Below are 21401 nucleotides of genomic sequence, written 5' to 3' on the forward strand. Positions count from 1 at the left end.
TCCTTTTTTTCCCCCCTCTTTTTTTTTTTTAATTATCTTTTAATTACTTTCTTTTTTCATAATGAAGTTGTGAAATATTTGGAGCAACACTATTTAAAATATGAAAGCATATTAGATAGGAGTAAAAAACGCCTCTTATCTTCTGAAATGTAGGACTGTAAATAGTCATATTGTAATTCTTTCTTTAGAAGACTTCAATATGTTTATTTAAAATCATCAACAGTTTTCCAAAATGGGTGGTAGAGTCCAGGAGAAATTCTGCCTTCTGTAGAGGAGCAGTGAACATTCTGCTTTCTTCTGTTGGGTGCAGTGGGGCCTCTTCTGGAAATAGAGGCAAGATGGGCCAATGTTCCAATATCTGGCACAGAGCAAGAGTAAGAACTAACAAATAAAACTGTACACCACAGTGTCTGGACATATTTGACAGAGTAGATGATGAGAGGCAGTGTGTTTTCTCAGTTATTTTTCAGCAAACCATTTTTCTTTGTTATGTTTCAAAGGAAGCAAGCAAGCTTGGTCCAAAGACTGAGATTTACTATATTCAGTTCTTGGTAAAAAATGTGAAATTATTTATTTTGAGGTATTCGTATATTTGAGAGTACTTGAAAAAATAATATCAAATGAGTTGTTTTGTTTTGTTAAGAATGGCTTTTAACTTTCATAACTGTAGCACATGTTACAACAACCACTTTGGACCAAAAAACAGGTGCCTTGGGAAAAGTGAAACCAAAAACTACCTTACCCCAATTCTTGCTCCAGTTTGCATCATCTTTTCAAATGGACTCTGACTTGAAAGCCATACACATAATTCATTTTTCAATATGATTTGAAAACTTTGCAGCCATCAGTGATTTCATTCTTCATTTTTATTCCTATAATCTCCTCCATTGTTTTTGGTCATTGGAATTTTTCACTCTCTACTTTTCATTTTTTCCTCTCCATCTAAATAAACATTTTTTTATTGGTGAACTAATATCTGATTTTCCTCTGGGAAAAGAGGTGCTGCAAATAAAATATGTTCTGGAATTTCAGGATATGAAAGCTTTCCATCTCATTCTTCCTTAGAAGCTGTAGTGAAACTGAGTTGAGCAGTGTAAATTTGTGGTCTCACAGCTACATGTAGCACAGCTTAGTTTAGAGTTCCTCTTTTCCCCTTGGCATTTACCCACAGGGGAGGGAATACAGTGTGTAATCATGATTCCCTGTTAATTTTGTGATATGAAATAAGTGAGAAATTTCAATTAATTCCTTCTTCTTTTTTTTCTGTTTTGTTCTGTAGTTAACTGTGCCCAGTGCAGTGTAACACAGTAGAATCACCTCATCCTTAGAAGCAGTTGTCAGAAAAATATGGGCCTGCCTGGTAGAATGTATTAGCCCAATACATTGTCTCCATTTTATTATGAAGCTGCTGGGGAAGCTGTGATATACAGCACTGTCATTACAGATCTATTGTTAGAAGGGCTCTACAGTCTTCTGTGCACTGCCATTAATTTATAGCAGTAAACAATATGTAGCCCTCCAACTGCAGCAAAGCAGAATCTTTTAATGAGGTGGATGTTATTACCACAATAAATCAGTGCATTCGTGTAATGTATAATTCAATGTGTGTATTCCCACTGTAACTTCTCTGAGTAAGCTGATAGTGTATCATTGTCAGTGCACAGCTCCACAGTTCTTTTTTTTTTCTTTTCCCCTAAGCTTTTTTCATTTGGGGACTTTTTTTTTATTTGCTTGCAAGTAAATGTGACATGTCTTGATAGTTGTCCTGTTGCAGGCTTCAGAAACCAACTGTAACAATAACAGCTAAAATCAATACTGTGGATTCTGGCTATATAGATCTCTGCATGATACCTTTTTTTTATTTTTTGAAAGGAGAATGGAATCAATTCTAATTGGGTTTAGCTTTATATTCAAGGAATGTAATTCTATAACTATTGATTTGGGCTATACTCATTTGGAGAGTAATAATAGAGGCAGATAAAGGGAATACATAAAATGTTACAGAACCATACAGCACAACACTGTTCCTATTTTAATTTGTATAATTTGTCTACAAATGAACTTCTTTTTTCTTTTCTCCCTCAAGCATGTCTGAGCCTTTAGGGAAAATCAGTTCAAACGGAGATTCCAAAATGGTTCTTGTAACAAAGAGACTTCTTGGAGTCAGTTTCATACTTCCCTGGAATAAATTTGCTAAATCAGATAAAAATCCTTTTATACTGGAACATCTTGTTTTAAAGCGTTATATTTCAAATTAGTGAACTGCAAAAATAGTAATTAACCTAAGATGTTTTCCTTTATCCTACTGCAAAGTGAAAGCTGCTCTAAGTAAAAAATGTAAGATTAGATTTCAGGTCATTCAAAGATCTAATCTGTCCTAGAAGAGAAAATGCTCGTACGCCAAATTTCACGTGAGCTGCAAGGAAGAATTATTATTTGAATAATCATAATCTCAATAGCATAGAGAGAGTTCTTCACTTGAACTCTGCTTGAATTGAAGATGAGGTTAGTGATACTTTTGTTCAAGGACTTTTAGTTTTTCCTCACCTTGTAGCGTATTCTTAAGTATATTTATTCTTGAAGAAGAGAGAGAAGGCAATATTGTTTCATGTTTATTCTTTGCTTATATTTGGATGCAGCCATTGTCCATAGAGATGAACATAATTTACTTTAATAACGTACAGTATGCTATGTCTGTATACAAAATTGTATTACATACATATTTTGCATATATATCCAAAGATATTTTAGAACTCTTACAGCATTTTACATGTGGAATTGCTAAATTCTCTTTTGGGTTTCTCAGTGATTTGTACTCATGTTTTTTCAAGTCATTTATACAAAAGTCTGCTGAGGAAATACACAGCTATAGATAGCAAAATATTATATTTCCTACTTTAAAATAAATCCCTGAGTGTTTATATTCTAGGTAAGCACTGAACAAAGAATAATAGTATTGGTTAAAGTGTGATAGACATTTTTAGTAATACATATGTTGTTTCTTTTATATCAATGTTTTATATAGGAATTCTGATCTTTCATTTGTCTATTTCTAAAGTTAAAATTATATGAATTAAGTAAAACTTTGCTCGAGGTGGAAAATAGAAAGCATAGAAACAAGAATAGTAATATCAAAATTTCAAGTCCACTGTTAATATTCTGCCACCCCATCAATCACTACTTTTTTCTCCAAAAAAATGTCAGAAAAAAATGTTTCTCAGTGTTGCTTACTATTTGCTTAATAGTGTATCCAACATGCACACATATCCACAGGCACCCAAGTTAAACAAGACTTTGTCCCAGGCATTCCACTGTGAATTGGATGGAGTCAGTGACTTGAATCAGCAGTAAATGGAGCCTGCAGTAATGCAGAGAAGATTTTTCCAAGCAGCCGTGTGTGTGCGTGGAATCCTGGTTCCAAGTACACAGATCTCCTCAGGTGCTCACAGGAACCAACATCTGCTTTTGCAAAGCACCAAACCTAGTCTTCTCCATACATGCCAATAATTCTGGGTTACCAAAAAGAGCAAGGGGAGTATGATGTGATAGCATTCACATTGATCTTATTTGCTTAATGAGTTTATTTTTACCCATCTCACAGCCCATTGGAGCTTTGAACCCAAAGAGAGCAGCGTTCTTTGCCGAGAGATACGAATCATGGGAGGACGATCAGGTCCCAAAATTTCACTACGGCACTCATTATTCAACAGCAAGTTTTGCACTCACCTGGTTGTTAAGGATTGTAAGTATAACTTAAAAGAATTCTTTTCCTTTAAATGATAATTAAAGCAACAAAAATCTAAACTAGAGCCGCAGGATATATGAGAGTACTGAAATTTTCTGGTAATTGCAATCAGTAGCATAGGAGAGATGTGCTCCGAAGTTCAAGCAGAAGTTTCAGTTTTTCTGGTACAGCCTTTTCAAATCAGTAAGGCTTTTTCTCCTTAAAAATTGCTTTTTAGTGTACATATTTCTTTAAACATGGTTAACTTGCCTTCCTTGCATATTTTCTGACTGGACCAAGTAGCAAGCATTTGTGGTTTTAAATTAATATATTTAATTTTCCCCTCCTAATGACTGAGAGTTGATTTCTGATGATCATGATATTCTGTGATGTAAATAATTAATTTTTAAAAATCTGCTACAGTTTATATGGAAGTAACTTTGAGCTACTACATATTGATAATGTATTGGTTAAACAATGCATTTTTCAATAAAATTGAAAGGTGATTTATCTCCTAGGAAGTAATTTCTTTGGGAAAGCATTAGCAGCACATCATTAATTAAAGCTTGTTAGAATGTACAAGCATACATAAATCCTTGAAGTAATTTACAGTGCTTAGCTAATTTCAAGCAATTATCCACTAATATGTGCTTAAGTGTTCTTTAACTAAGAGGAGGCTTTTAAATCCTCCAAACATTTTTCTAAATCATAAATTATATATGAAACAATAACAGCCCTGGAGCTCTCAGTATTGGATGCTACCTTTTAGATTAACAGATCACCTTGAACAAAGTAAAACGTTATTTTTGTTACATGCTAGTTTAATAAATATCTAAGGCACCTGAGCTTGTTCATGTTGTTGAGAGCAATTCATGTCACAGCTGACACAAACTGTGGTTTCTACTTCAGCCCTTGAGTATTTTCTTTTGGTTTTATTTGCTTTTCTTTATCTGAGTATATGTATGCGTGGAGTAAGAATAAAAAGCATTTTATTGAACAAACAAGGATCAATTTGTATTTCTCATTCTTAAATAATAGAATTAACCCTTTAATCGTGTGTCTGCCAGAAAAATAGCATCATTCACAACCAGAACCCAAAGGAATAATAAAGTTCTTGTTTTACCCTGATATTTCTGAAGGCATGCGTTGTTTTTTGTTTTTTTTTTTTAATTAATCTTTTTATATGTCTTTAGGAGCCCTTCACAACACTTTTCCTAAATCTGCAAGGTGGGAAGTTTGATCATGCAGATAGGACTTTTTCATCTATTTCAAGAGCATGGCGCAACAGTCAGCGTGACACTTCTGACATCAAGGTACAACATTTCCTGAAAGGTGTTAATGTATTTTATACTGCCTCTGCCTTTATTGCAGCTGGGCGTGTAGGATGGAAAGAAAACTGGAGCCATCCCACTTTTTGGAAAAAGATGCAAGGGAGATGAAACATGGTTTACTTTTGTGAGAATATTTCAGTGAATTCTTCTGTAAAACTATAGCAAACATTTTTAGCACTGAGACTGAAATATTTTGAACTGGGGAGGAAAACAAAGAAGACAAAGATGCTGGCAGTGGTGGGAAAGATCAGATCTAAGAAGGTAGATTAATATCAGAGTTGGATTTTTTAATGGAAGGAGGATGGAAAAGTGTAATTTGGAGAAAATCAGGGTCTAGCTCAAGGATGTCATGCAACAAACCAGAGACCTAAGTGACACAAAATCATTCGCTCATATTTATGGTGAGCAGACAATTTAGGAAAGGGTTGGTTTGGAAATTACTGCAATGCAAAAATTACCAACTGACAGTGTTGAAAAAGGGATGTCTATCTTGCATCTGTGAGAATCGAAGGCAGTCAGTGACTAGTGGAATTCCACTCAGAAAAAGATATAATGTCTATATGAAATTGGGAAAGAAGAGTTTAAAAATTACAAACATGCTAGATATTTTTCAAATTTGATTGGTCATTATGGGCTTAATTTCCTTGTAACCTGCAAGATTGGCAGATGGAATTTCAGAGTGCATTTTCTGGGTTTTTTTGAGAAATGGAGAAGGAGAAAGATATCAGTAGTGGACAAATCAAGTATTTACTATGGAAAAAAAAGGAGCCAAGAAATTATGAGGTGAGTTTAACTACAGTTCACTGAAAAATACTTAGGCAAATGATCAGACTGTGTTTAAGTGCCAGGAAGATAGCTTGGAGACAAGCAAATGAAACACATGTTTGTCCAGAGGAGATTATGTCAAAGCAATCGCAGTTTCTGATGAGAAATGGTAACAGACCTTATGAACAGAGAAGAAGCAGATGATGATCTTAGTTTTTTGCATTGTCTTATGAGTGAGCTGGGATTACTCTGTCTAAAAGAATCCACTGTATTTGGACAATAGCTACCAGCAGTTCATTATTAAAATTGAAAGATGTACTGAGCAGAATTCTTCTCGATAATAACAGGTTAGGCCTCAATTTCCATTGCTATTAGATTGGGAGGTACTGGAAGTGTAGTGAAATGGGTAGTGCTTCTTGCAGAAGGGAAAATTATTTTAGAAAAGTGTTAGGTGAAGTTTATTAGGGAAAAGTAATAACAGTAATTTTCATGGAGGTTCTCATACAGTTATAACAAAAGGTACAATCTACTGTGGGGAAAAACAAAAAAAAAATTGTTTAGGGTTCTAGTACATCACCAGTGCATGTGAATTAGCAGTATTGTGCTATAACAATAGTGAGTAACATTTCATGGAAGATACATCAACAGAAAATAATGTAACTTTCAAAATGTACGACAAAAATCTTCACTTTTGCCCAGCTTTAATTTGGTATAATCTGGAATACACTCATAGCTGTAGGCTGGTTGGAGAGAATCCACACTGGAACAATGATAACAATGCAAGATCTTGAAAATAAAATGCAGGGAAAGAGGGAGTAGCTATGCTTATTTTTCCTCTAAAGCAGAGCAGATTGAGGAGGAGCTTGTGTCCTTCTATTACATGGATATTACTGTGAGAAAAAAAGGAAAAAATCTCGGCTGCCCGTGCTGGATGGGATAGGAATTTATGGTCTTAAATATCAGGGAGACTTTGGTTAGAATCAAAGTAACCTTTCTTACAGAAAAATAAAAGCTGAATGTTTGTCAGAAATAAAAGCTTAATGAATGTTTCCCTGGCAATCAGTGGAGGGAGGGGTTTTCAGAAATGCTTAGGTAACTTGTGGAAATCATGTATGTGCAAGCTGGTACTGCCTTTAGAGGCATCCCTGCTGTAAAGGATGATCTCCTGGAGTTGCTTACAGCTTCCTGAGACTGAATTGCTGTGAATTGCATGATGCTGCTGTGAAGCATCCAAGTGAGTACTAAGAGTACTACGGGAATCTATTAGTGAGATTGGATGAGCAACCAAGAAGGGGGAGGAGATTGAGATTTCCATAGGATGTTTAAAGAATTAGAAAGGAAAATGTTTGAATGTTTCCATCTTCACTGGAAATAGCTGTATTCCCCATATTTCAGTACAGCTGTGAAAGCCAAGTTTCCTGATACTTGGTGCTCTACCTTGCAAGTGTTTGTGAAATACATGGCTAAATGCAGAATACATGTTTTACATGCAGAATTGCAACATTTTAGCTTTCTATTGCTTGAATGTGTTTAGTTTATGCGTGGAAGAGCCTGAACAAAGTGGAACACTCTGATTGTGGTGTTGTAGTTATCAGCAAGTAGGGGGAACAAAAGAAAAAGAAGGGTTTGTTACTCTTCCAACTGAAAAAATTGTGACACTTAAAACCACTGAGCTGATTACAAGAAATTATTTCTCCTTGCTTTTTGTGTGGAAAGAATGAATGCAGTTACTGATGCTGCTGTCCAAAGGTTGTTAATCTTAGCTGGAAGCACTCTATGTTACAGGAGGACTAGCAGGAGCTGGCTTTGGGAAGAGCTCTTGCTGGCTGGGATCACTTCAGCAGAGAAAGCTGAAGCATATGTGTGGTCACAACCAATCTGTGTCAATATCCTGGGGAAATCTCAGATCAGTGATCAAAGAATGAAACCAGTGCTCCTCTGTAGAATAACCTTTGCTTGAACTTCACAAATTTTGATTTCAAGAGGTGATATGTGGCATAAAATTCAATTTCCTAGTTCTCCCTATCCATTTATTTGAGCAATGCAAATTAAAACTCTTTTGGAAGTTTACTAGTGTTTCACTACCACTCTGGCATTATTTACTAATTAGCTCAGGACTGGTGACTTTAAATGATTAACTGAGTGTCTTTAAGTTAAATTTTCTGCACTAAAGAATACTGAATGTATTTCAATTCTGTGAGAGTACCACTTGGTACTTTTACAGTACTATATAGGCATGACCAAGTAACTCAGTTACTTCTTAATTTACATTATTGGTGCAAACAATCCTGGTTAGTTTTGTTAATACCACAGAGAAAGCAAACCTAGATAGCCTGGCAGTATTTTCCTGCACTTGTTCAGAAGGACTTGTTCCTTCTGGTTTGGCACCTAACTTGTTGCAATAAGTCTGTTTCTCATTATATTTACAACAGCATAATTGTAACCCATGTTGTAATTTGCACTTTGCATGTGTTTTTCCTTTTCCCACTGTAGTTTGCTGATTGTTTTCAGATTTGTTTTTTTTTTGTTGTTGTTTTTAGTACCATATATACAGATTTTAAGATAATTTGAAATCCTCTTGCTCTCCTCCAAAAAGCTGTGTAGCCTTCTCAGTGTCATCTGGAATTTTACTTGTGCACCTTCAGTGCCAGGCCATTAATGAGATTATTGACTGGAATTAGGAGCAGGGCAGACTCCATTACCATGTCCTCGCAGTGTGATAGTGAACTATTGATAACTGCTCTTGGAATATGGATTTCCAGCTTGGCTACTCCCACGTTATTGTAACCCAATCTCATCTCCATTCTCTACTGTGCTTGTAGGGATGTCCTGGGAGACTGGGGCAGTCTCAGAGGTCTTTCTCAAAAGTAAAGCAACACCTTGCAACTTTTCCTTTCACCATCCACTACTGCAGCTTCCTTTTGAAAAGAAAATTAGATTGCTTTAATTCAATTGATTTTTTTTCACAATTTTTCACCAAGCTACAGTCACTAGTATAGAGCAAGGTACTGTTCTTCATGTCTTTTCCTCTGCTGCTTTGTGTTTGTTTCTTTTTCATGTGCTTTGAGTTGCATTTGGTGAATTTGATTAGTTTTGTTCAAAAAGAGATGCTAGGAGACCATAATATTAAAGAGAAAATTAGTAAACTCCAATTGCACCATTCTAGGTTGTTCCACCATGAAATGGACACTAATTTGTGAAATCCTGTGATATCACACACACATGTGGCAGCTATTGTAAGGCTGGGGGAATGGTACTGAACATCTGAATTTGTATCTCATACAGGTGTGTTTGGCAAATTGTGATCCTCATAGTCTAAACCAGCTGAATTTTAGGTACAGAAATGCTGTTTCAGCAAATTTATTGTAAAACTTATTAGTATAACATAATTTTGGACAGTTTTTCTTTAAATCAAACTTCGTATTTAAAGTCTCAAAAGTTACTGAATAAAGTTGCTGTGAAACTGGCAACATGACCCTTCTACAGGAGAAATTTCATGTCATAGTAGTCACAAAAAGAGCAATTACCAGCTAAAATTCAGAAGCTAGTACCTAGAAATTCAGATTTTAATCATAAACTGGTATAGTAAAATGTTTAACATATTTAGGATGCAGATATTTGGGTTTCATAAAAGATTTGGTTTTGTGTAAATTTGTGCTAAGATCCATAACAGGGAAATACTTCCCTGAGTTAAAAAAAAAATAAATACCTATTCCAAATTCAGTCAGAAGTGTGCATGGTAATCTGTGGGAATTACAGTAGATGAAAATACAGTCATCTGGATGTGTGGATCAGAAAGTTCCATCTAATATCTGTGATCTGCCTCTTTTATAGCCAGGCATGTCTGTATTGAAAATGAAGGAAATAGTTTCAATATCTACTCCGAACTCCTTGTGTAGGTGTTTAAATAACAAATTTAGAGTAAGTTATGGACAAGTTTTCTGAAGTCCAAAGGAGAAAGTATGTAGTTATGCATGCAACTTTTTCCTCTTTCTCTGTCAAATTAACCGAAATTACCTAGTAAATAAATATGTTCAATATATACTTTCAAATACTTTTACTTAGATTGTAAGTAAAAAGTAAAATAACTTTATATATGTTTGTATGTATACACATATGTAAATAGAGAAACAGAATTTAAAGTGCTTTAAAGATGCAGGTTGTTATCCAATGAGATATTGACTCCATAACATCTATTTATTGATCAATAATGAATCAGGTCTTAATTGTGGTTATCATATATTTCTTTCATCTACTAAATAAATATCTGGACTTTTTGTAATTCTCTTTGCTTAATTGTGAATTACTGAGCAGTTTAGTATTTTTCTCAAACCAGAAAATGTTTGAGGTGTAATCACTTAGAACTTTAACAGGGTGGTTAAACATTGACAAAATTTATTTCTTCATTAATTACCTTCAGAATTTTAATGGAAACCTGCCAAAATATTTTTTTGCAAGTTGGCAGAGTTTCAGGCAGTGTCTTGAGACAATTTCTTAGTTGACAATTTCTTAGTGAGAAATAACACATATATAGCAGATGGAGGGAAATTCATGGGTAGTGAGAAATTATACTTCCCATACAGTCTTGAAAATTATTTCATTGAAGTGTGATGAAAAAATGAAATTTGAGTTAATTTAATAGATTAGTACGTATTTCTTGAATGCCATTTAAGTCCTTAACAGAAGATGTTGTTCATGTTGCAACATGAACAAAAGTCTAGACTTCCAATATGCATTTTTATTATTCTGCTTGACAGGTTATATATAGGCTTAATATTGCTTAACAGGATTGTGAAATAATTTAGTTTGAAAATTTGGTATCTTATAAATGTTTAATAGGATTAGGGATCTGTCATTGTTTCTAGACATCCTTGGAGATCATATAACTCTGCTTCAAAATGCATCAGTCATTTTCTAAACAAAAGAAAAAATAACATTTAATTGCATTAATGAAACAAAGTATTTAGTATAAATTTTTTTGCATGGTGGCCTATATGAAAATTAATTAACACTCTTAAACTGACATCCTGTTGATATTGCATTTTTGTAAAAAAATATTTTTAGTGACTTTTCCTTAGAAATCATTGTTTTTATGTGCTATAGGGCAATTTTTGTTAGAGAAAAATAGTACTTTTGTTTTATGCAGAATTTTATTACTTATTTTAATAATAATCCTGATATGGCACGTTTTTTTTAAAGTAGGTACTGAGTGTTAGATTTATGTTGATATTGTCTGTGTGCTCCTGTAGGGGGATACAGTGTGGGTAAATGAAGGTGGTATAGAATGTAATCTTGTCCCCCAACGAGTTGCAGCTGAACCAATCACTAAAGATCAGGAGCAGGCCTGATGTTAACAGGCCACACCTGTAGCCAATAAGAGCAGTGTTATAAAAGAGTGGATTGGTAGGATCTGGAGTCAGATGGCTGCTGCAAGGATCAGGGACAGTCAGTGCTTAGAGGAGCTGCCTGTGAGAAACATCGAGGAGGTACAAAACTCTGGAGATATGGAATCCTTGCACTATAATGATGATAGAACTCTTGATGTATAAGGCAACGTGTTCATTTTTCAGTTGTAGTGAAAAGCATGGCAAAACAACTGAAGTGTTGCTTACCATACGGATCTCTTGTCTCTTACTTGTAGAAATGGTGAGTTCTAACAGGGAAATTTCAAAAAGGAATCTCCGAACACAAGTCCTAAAACAAGAGCATCAACAAATCATCGAGATGTTTTGGCTTTTTCTGTGAAATTTAAACAAAAGAAATATGGGACAGTTTTACCATTTCTGTACATGTGCTGACTATGGAAAATTTTAGAAGGGACTCACTCAGCAGAGTTAGAAACAGTATGGAGGGAGCCAAAATTTTTAGTTGGAAGGAAGACTTGCAGAGGGAACAAAACTAAACTGACTAGAATCCTTTAGCTTGCAAAAAGAGATCCCTGAGGAAGAATGTGATGAGCATGGAGGTCTGTAGTACCTGGAAGGATGCATAGAAGTGCAAATAAGGAACTCACATTTACTGGGTTCCCCAAAATGGCCATTGGGACCTTCCACTGGAACTGCCAGGAAACAGTTTTAGAACAGCTGAAGGAAATTTGTGCAGACAGAACTACAGACCCCACACTTGGTGATTTTACAAATCAGAAGCATGGATTAGTTTAGAACCGTTTAGCTATAAGAAGCTGACAGAATATCCATGCAGAGGCTGTATTTGCCTTGTGTTAGTCCAGTCCTTGTCACCGTTCCAGGTGAGATTTTAAAGGATTCTCCATTCTGGCCTCTCATGTCTGGTCCTGCATCTTCACGTGATGTTTGTGTGAAAACATGTACTAACTCATTCCTCCTGCCATGCAAAACAAGCAAAAAGTGCATCCATTTTTTTTTTTTGACATTCTCATGTCTCCAGGAGGTTCTGTTATTTCTGGAGTTGCACACATGGGTCAGCATCTGCTGTCTTAATGTCAGTTCAATTTTTGTTTTTTCTTAAAATCTTCAAAATGTGATTTGAAGATTTTAAGAAAAAAGAAGACCCCACAAAAACAGTTGAGGAGGACTGTTAAGGGCTGCAGCTGCCAAATACATGAATAACATTTGCTTACTAGATAAAAATTAATATTTTGTGATCAGATGTTTTTGCTGTTTTAGGAAAAACTTTAACTAATGTTATAATTTTCACCTGCGTAAAGGCATTAAAATGGGCTCTAAATACAGCTCATTTCCAATGGCCACATGCATCTGTTTGCACTCCCTTTTTCCATGGGTAAATGTTAGCACATGGCCAAGAGAAGAAAATCACGTAACAAAGAAACTCCTTTTGTAGAAATTTATCATAATGGTGACAGTGAAATACTTTCTGAAAACTCATTTCTGGAGTAATGAAAAGCTTTATGAAAAGTTTCTAATAGTCAAACTAGTAGAAATTACAGGTAATTTTGAAGTTTCCAGCATATTGTTTCTGTGTAACCTAATGAAAACAATGTGTTCTAAAAAGCCAAATGCTTTCTGATCTTGAAAGAAACTAATGAATAGCTGTACAGATACATATTTAAAGAAGAAATAAAAGCATTGGCAACATATGTAATGAGCTTGTATTTTAAGTGCTCAGAACCAGGGTATGGTTTCATGTTTGTGGTGTGTCCTGCTATCAAATTAATAGTCCTGTGTCTCTGCTTTTTCTTTGCTGGTTTCTGTGATGATAAAAACTGTACCAACCTCAGTATTACCTTTTTTTACAAATTTTTTTTTACAGTGCTTATCCTTGCTACATTCTTGTTCTTATGCAGTGAAATAGTTTCAAATCTCTTTTTTATCAACTACTTGTCGAGCATTTGGTACAGAAGCATGTTTTTTACCCTAGTTAATTAGGGGACTGTAAACAAAAAGATGTACAATTCAAAGCCAAGCAGTGTTTCACACAAGGATGGAGGTGATAATAGCTTAATTCCTGCTTGATCTTTCCTGTCTTTGCCCTGGCTACTCCGGCTTGATCTTGCCCACAATCTGATGACCTCCTCCTTGCACTCAGCCCTTTGGAAAGCTGCTCATGCCATAGCTGGCCCTCAGGGGCTATCCTGGAGACCACTGAGCTGCTGACCCATGTCAGGACTGCGTTTCAGATCTGATCTGCTGATCTTGTGGTGTGGCCACATCCTCCACCCACGGTAGACAAAGCCACTGAGGCAGTCTGATTTTTTTTCCTGCTTCTCAAGTGGCCTGCAGCTTGCATTTGCTGTATGGAAGACCAATTTTACACCACTCATTTGCTATGAAATACACTTCCTGAAGCAATTGTGTGTATTGATCCTTTCTTTACAAAGGAAGTAAATTCTCTAATTTAGTGGCTCAATTTTTCTAAATCCATCAAATTGCTAGGTTTGCAAGTCTCAACATCAAGTTCCGCAAAAACACCCCCAAAAAACCCAACAACCAAAAAAACCTACCCAAACAATCTACCTTTAAAATATAGGGCAGAAATATGTGTGTTACATCTTTATGGGCTTTTTCTATTAAGTGTTATACCCAGACATTGCAGATGTTTTTATGTAAGTGTATAAATAAGGTTCTAATCCCATTAACTTGGATAAATTTATGTATTACCTACTGTGTATTTTATAAAATGCACGACAACTTAGGAAGTTGCAGGTCTGTTTGCAAAACAAGAAAATCCACTTATCCAGGAGGAAATCCTTAGGGGTAATTTTCCTTCTTAGCACGTTATGTTCAGTTTTGCACTAGAATGCGTCATTTTCTGCTTAATAATATTTTTGTTTAGCCATTACTATCACTTTGTTTTTCTGAGAAGACTTAGAAATCACAGTTCCTGTACTGTTTTTCCTCAGGCATGGTAGCTGTGCCAGCAGAGATGCCAGAGCAGGTCAGCCAGGGAGGTGTAAATGCTGAGTTCCAGTCCTGTTCAGCACAGGCCTGGAACATCAAAAACATCTCTTGTTTACAGCAGTGATGATCTGGCAAGGAATTTAGTGCAGACCTTATAACTATGTGAAATCCCTGTCTTTTTGTCTCTTGTGCATGAAATCTTGTGTGGTTCTTCCCTGTAATTTATAGACTGGACACATAATTGAGTAAATTCACTTTATGTGAAAGAAAAATATTGACTCTATTCAGCTTTGTGGGGTTTTTTCTTTGTTTGTTTTTATGGAACATGTGGTGTAACTCTAGGTATTTTGGAATTCACAAAAAAAACTATTTCTGGACATTGAACAATCTTAGGTAATAGCCTAAACATTAGGTTCTTAGACCTTTTACATTAGAGAGAACAAGACTATAACTGGGTTTCACACCTTTGTAATTAATATCTATGATGCTGGTTTCACCCAACTGTAGATTGCCATTTCTGCATTTGCATTTTAAATGTGTATTGTACTAATATGTGAAAGAATCAGTTTTCCACAACGTTTTACCATCATTGATTGTCTGTGCCTTTCTGCTAAATATTATCTGTGCCATGTGGTGTTCATTACTTTGTTTTTTAAAGTTTCTCAGTGCATAACATGCAAACAAAACCAATGTTCTGACATTTTATAGCCTGTTGTGTCTCAGTTCTTTGTCATGTTAAAAGCATGCTATGGAGTCATCATATCTACAGGTTTGAATTCTAGAAATTGCAGAAGGGGACCCTTCTAGGGAAGGAGGAGGATGTCTATGGGAGAATTTTATATATTCTCTTTTCCTAATTCCATCCTTTTAATTACTTTTTTTAACGTGACACAATGCATCCTCTGACAGAATTTATGACATGGCATTGTTTTTCATTTGTCTACAGGAATTGATTCCTGAATTTTATTACCTCCCAGAGATATTTGTCAACAGCAACAATTACAATCTGGGAGTGATGGATGATGGAACAGTGGTGTCTGATGTTGAACTTCCACCATGGGCCAAAACCCCAGAAGAATTTGTTCGCATAAACAGACTGGTAAGATGGCTCTCTTCTAGTGTCCAGTCCCTTCTGTCCTGAAAGATTCTTCTGAAATAATTTACATCTTCGCCTGAAATGTATATTTATAATTTACATAGAACTATGTCTGAAATTATATGAAGATACAGATTTACAAGTGTAGGAAGAAAAAAGGAGTGTAGTATTCTCCGTCTTAGATTTGGTCAAAAATGTTTGAATGTGGTCTAAATGTGCAGGAGATTTTACCCTTTTTCTATGTCAGCTCTTGTGGTTCTAAAGAGCTAATAAAATCATCACTTGACAGAAAGCTTGAAAAAGCTTGTTTGGTCATAAAAATATTTGTGACTTAGATGTGATTTTGAGGTTTCTGAATTTTCGTGTCTGTGTGACTCCAAAGAGGCGTTTTCAATCTTCTGCCATCTCTTCCATTAAATTGATATTTTTCAGAGCCTTTTGCACAAGAAAATAAAACTAAATTCTCCTTTGCCTGTTTCATTCTCAAACCTGTGTTACTGATTGTCTTCCCTGTTTTGGGAAATGCAGTTGTTAGCACTGCCTATCTTCACTGTGCCTTCTGGGCAGTGAAATGAATTATGGAATAGCTATTACACTATCACTGCTGGTGTTTCAGCACATTCTCAAAAGCCGTGTTAGGCTCTTCTCAGAATGAAACAGTTCTGCATTGATGGCATTCTGAAATAAATAACAGAAGCTTTTCCTAGCAAATCTTGAAGTACGAGGCTGCAGTTTTATGTGGTAGCCAGCTAACTGGGAAATAGTGAATTGAGGCATGGAAACTCTCAAATACCTTTCAGATACCAGGCTTATCAGGATAACATCCTTCAGGGTATGGGAATTGAAGTTCTGTTGTTGGTGGCACGTCAGGCTTCATAACATTGGAGAACCTTAACATCAGAAGAAATCTGTGGTTCAGAAGTTAATTAGAATGTTTTACACTGCACTAATACTGGTGACATGATACCATGGTGTTCAGAAATGCTCTGTGGCCTAGATTCCTGAAGGCAGTGGTAGATGAACCATAGAATCACAAAGAACGTTGGGTGGATTTATTGTTTTCCTTCATCCATGTGTATGTGCAAATTTTATTTGAATGAGATATGAAATACAGTAACATTTAGCAGGAGTAGTGGTGATAGGTAAGGGAGGTAGCCTGGCACCTCTGTGAGCTTGGCATGTGCTGGTGCTTCAGAGTAACCTGGGGAAATGCCAAGCTGTGTTCTTGAGCAGACTTGTCAAAGGCACATCTGTCAAGGTGGCCTTGATCTCTCATGACTGTTGTTTTAGATTTTGCATTAAAATATACTTTTATTCTATTAGTTACAGATCTGGCTTTCCCCACTGGGAAGTTAATCTCCCACTTGCACATTGCCTAAGATCTTAGCTCTTAATTATTTTTCCTCATTTCAAGCCATGGGCCAGGTTTTCTCACCCTCATTTCTCTGTATGCACTGTCCTACCATTCCCTCGTTCTTCCTTCATTTCCCAATCTCTTGCTCATGTCTGCCTGTCTGCCTTTCTTGCAGCTCTCTTTGATATCTCGTTCTTGTGCAATATTCTCAGCATGAAATTTTACAGTTTTCCAGTATTAATTGCACAGAAAAAAATTGATTTTTTTTTTAAGGCTTAAACCAATTACAAAAGTAAGAAATAATTTGTCAAGTGTTGGTATTAAAGTGTGCCAGACATCATCCAGATGATGTCAGGTGTCCTACCAAATGGGTAGGACCTACGGCTGTAGGTCCTTGATGCTGTTTCTGTAATTAGGGGACCAAATTTTGGTCAGTCTGGTAGCATTAAATTTAAGCCTCTCTGCCAATGAATTACATTAACTGCTTCTGTCTGACATAGTTGAACTTATCCAGGAGTAGTGGGCCTGGCTGGCGTGGATGATGCCCTCTGTGATCTGCCACTTTTGCAGTGGAATAACACTGAGAAAATTACATGCAAATATTAAATTGCTTTTCCTTGTTAATACTTGGTGGATTGAATACCATCAGCATCAAATCAGCATAGTTTCTTTTTCAAGTGGAATAGTTTAGGGAGAATGCTTAAAGCTCAGATCCACACTACTGTGATCAAGAAAAGCTTGCTACAATGTGGCATGGGCTGATGTATTCAGCTAATAATTCCTTGCTGTCTCCTGGTTCAGACAAAATAGGGATTACAGTATTCTAGTGCTCATTTTGTAAGCTATGACACAAAGATATTTTTTCCGCTTTGCATTTGAATTTACCTCTTTAAGTCCCCAGATCTTATCCAACGATTGGAGCTCATGAAATGCATACTACTTTGATCTGTGACCTTTCTGTGGTGCTAATCGGGTTCCTGATATCATTATGCCTTGCTCATTAATCATATTTCCTGCAGCCCGTCAGGCAGGCAGACAGCGCGAGCCCCGTTTGCAGCCGCGCCTTGGCAGCTTTCTGCTTCTCCAGATTATTGCAGTGTGATACTTCAGCTTCTCATAACCAGACCCACATCAAGCTGTGTGCTACAATTAAAGTCAGATGGTCCTCAGGTTGAACAGGGATATTCTGTTGCAGCTGTCTGTCTTTCTGGAACAGAGCAGCGCGGGGAACAGATGATACGTAGGACAGTGCATAATAACAGCTTGTACAGTACTGGGTCAATAGCAGGGGTTCAGAGCATTAATTGACAGGCTGATAGCTGATTTAAAGTGATTTCCAACTTATTTTTAATTCTGTAAAGTGTGTATTTTAATTGAAATAGGTCGTTGCATTTTGTCTGTGTTTGCTCTGTGAGAATAAGCAAAATGTTGTATAATTAAAACTGGATTTTGATTGATATAATGTTATCATGAGCTAAATGGTAGCATCAGGATGTCATTCTAAGCAATACAAAGAACTCCAAAGTGCATCTATTGCTTCTGCATGTAGTTGGTATTATGTATTAGTCCGTGATATACAATGTTTTGTAATGACATAACTCAGTAGGAGGATAGGGTATTTTTCTCTGATACAGTCCAGATTTTGATGGAAAAGTGACTGTGTTTTTACCATAATGAAACACTATTATATACCTCTAAAGCTCAGGCATACTATGTTTAGTGCCATGAAATAAGTGCTAAGACATCTGAAAGTGTTTTTCAGTTTATACAGATGCAATTAACAATAACTATATTATTGTCTGAATTCATCATTTTATAAATACGTGTGTAATAACAGTTATAGTATTAGCTTAATAAGAGTAAAACCCACAAATTTTTAAACAAAATAAAATTATAATTCCTCCCCCCAACAACACAGAAAAATCTCAAATGCAGCATACTGTTGCATCCTTACTTTACTATTTCTAAATTGTACTATCCTTAGCATTTAGTATGTGAGTGAAAGGGAGGATGCAGACTTCATCTGATACTTAATAAAAATACCTAACAGTTTTTGGTTCTCCCATGCTTCTGAAAGGCCTACAGGAAATAGGAATGGGAAGTGGACTTGGGAGAATATAAAGAGATAGATGCTCAAATGTGGTTTGGATACAGGAGTCCTAAACAAAACCTTTAGCAGCAGTTTTCAGACACAGAAACAGATAGAACCTTTAAAACTTAGATTTTTGTGGCATCTTTTCTTGGCTTCACAGTCTTAGTTATGTTAGGTGCTCTCCTTTAGAACAGTTTTCTATTTTAGAAATTTAATTTCATGTGTTGGACCTAGAAATAATCACTGCATTCAAGCTGATAGAAATTTTAAATGCCCTTTGTATCATGCATAAATAAGTAGACATTTACAAAGACCAGGTGAAAGCCAGGGAAAAGCCCTATGCTTCCCACTGATAGTTAGAAATAGCTAAAAATCTCAATAAGGAAATTCTGTTCTGCATGGTAAAGTAATCTATTTTGTCCTGTCATTGAAAGTTGGATGTCTGAATTGGGAAGAATTAATTTGAAACTATTAATTAACAGATAATAACTAAATTTCACACAGCTTTGATGAGCCTCAGCTTTTTGAGAATTAGATTGCTTCAATGATAATGAAGTCATTGAGGTCTGTCAAGACAGCTTTCCACAATATATCTCAATTTAAGTGTTTTAGTGCTTTATTGCAGTTAGTCCTTTCATGATTTGGAGTTTATCCATTTTGTTCAATACTGGGGAAAATGCAAGACAAATTAGAAAAGTGATGAGATTACTGTGCTGGACTGAAAGTTTTGAAATCCAATTTTCAAATAATTGAAAATGTAGTATTTGGAAGCTTTCTGAAAGAAATGAAATGCTTAAATACATAAAGATGCTATACACAAAAGTAAAGATGGCAGAATCATGAAAAGCAAAATGGAAAGGAAGGGTAGGGCAGTCATTTGCCCCAGTACAAATTTTAGTGGAGCACAATGAATCAGTTTTTAGAACTGTCTAAGGTAAGAAAAATCTCCTGTGAGAATTAGAGGATCATTATCAGTTGATATGGGGCATTATTTTCAGCACAAGCAACTCCAACTTATACCAGGCTACACTGGAAAAGCAGCATCCCCTGCCAGCTCTCACACAACAGTGCTCAGAACTGCAGGTTCTGTGTGTTGGGTGAAAAAACAAAACTTGGCTTTGAAAAAATTATGTTACTTTCAGTCTCTTAAGACTATTGCTATTAGTCAAATATAGATACTGGGTTAAATCCTGGAATGTACAGGAATTTTTGTGTGTGTTATCTTGGAAAAATCTCTGGAAAAATTTTTCCTGGTTCCACAGCTGTGTATTTGAAAATGTGTTACAGCAAATTATACCATAATGTGATACTATCTGTGTGAATTAAGGCTTAGAAGTGGGCATTACTAGCAATAGATTGCTAGATCATTAGTTGTGTATTCCTGATAACAGCTGACCCATTCAATATGTTAAAAACATTAGAGAGCAGAAAAAAGGGTAAAATGTAAACCAGGCTTAACCAGCAACATTAGAGTTGTAATGTGTGCAGCACCTACTTTGAGATTCTGGTCTTCATGGAATTGGATGTGGTCCTAAAAAGCTGGAATGCAGATGGAACTGTGTACACTGAGGGATGAAAATGCTTCCAGCAATCCAGGCTGATGTGGGATGTTCACAGAATTTGAGAATTGATATCAGTTCTTTCAGACTCTGAACTGTTACTTGAATTTCTATTCCTGATATTTGGTGTATTCTTGTGCCTTTTCTTTGAAGATTGTAATCTATATACAAAACAATATCTATACAATATCCTCTGAATGGAGAGTGTCTAATAACGCTACAAGTGTTATAATTTTTAGCAAAAATCACTTTCATAAATTATTATAGAAAAGATATCTATAAAAATAATCTGTAGCTTTGCTTTTCGTGACAAATTCTTTTATTTCTATGCTACGAATGTGCATTATGCAATTAAAATAGCTATATGTTAATGCAATTAAAATAGCTGTATGTTTAAACATAACTATGGCCAGTGAATATTAAAGCATCATTCTACATTCATTTTATGGTTTTTCAAGATGTAACTATGAAAAAACTTTTATACAGGAGGCAAGGTTCCTTGCATCAGGCAAGATAAACACTTTCATCCATAGAAGTCTCAGAAACGTAGCAGTCTAATATTCCAGTCAGGAATAGTATTCTTCAGCAGAGTTGGGTGTGGAAGGTCCAGTCTGCTGGCATATTGGATTTCATCTGTATAAAAGGTTGATATTGTTAAATGCTTTTTTTCCCCCCCCATCTATGGGAACAAGGCAGTCCTGGGAAGCACAGGGGCTCCGCTGTGTGTGCACTTAGCAGGCAGAGGGGAGAGGGGCACAGGTGATCTCTCAAACAGCTGAAGGGAATGCAGGCTGGTGTGTGAATGAAGCAGCAGGATTCCTCCTTTCCTGGAGAAGCACTTCCATGACTCCAGTGTGCAGTTCTAGTCAGTGTCTGGTTTTCCCTTTCAGTTTCTCCATGTGGAATACCAGTGCTAGCTTAAAGCTGTCTGCTTTTGCATTTGGTGCATTGGTAAATCTGTGTTCCTGCACCACTCAGGGTCATCTCCTGCCAGCTCAGCACACATGTGACAATTTCATTATCTGTGCTTGTGCAGGATTTTTTCCACTTTTATAATTACTTTCCAAAAGTTAGAACCTTTGTCTTTGACATAGAAACATTTGTGTGCAGGGTAGAATCAATAAACCTGGGAAATTGTGAGCAA

General features: G+C 36.0%; 1 protein-coding gene across 4 annotated transcripts in view; it reads left to right on the forward strand.

Annotated features, from left to right (window-relative positions):
* LRBA (LPS responsive beige-like anchor protein) overlaps nucleotides 1-21401 on the forward strand; it is a 368802-nt gene that overhangs the window by 262420 nt on the left and 84981 nt on the right. For all 4 annotated transcript variants that reach the window (XM_074540769.1, XM_074540771.1, XM_074540770.1 and 1 more), the window contains 3 exons: nucleotides 3602-3742; nucleotides 4918-5037; nucleotides 15103-15255. In XM_074540769.1, the coding sequence (XP_074396870.1) occupies nucleotides 3602-3742; nucleotides 4918-5037; nucleotides 15103-15255 (414 nt within the window). The remainder of the gene's footprint in view (nucleotides 1-3601; nucleotides 3743-4917; nucleotides 5038-15102; nucleotides 15256-21401) is intronic.

Source organism: Zonotrichia albicollis, chromosome 5 (assembly GCF_047830755.1).
Source record: "Zonotrichia albicollis isolate bZonAlb1 chromosome 5, bZonAlb1.hap1, whole genome shotgun sequence".
Lineage (NCBI taxonomy): Eukaryota > Metazoa > Chordata > Aves > Passeriformes > Passerellidae > Zonotrichia > Zonotrichia albicollis.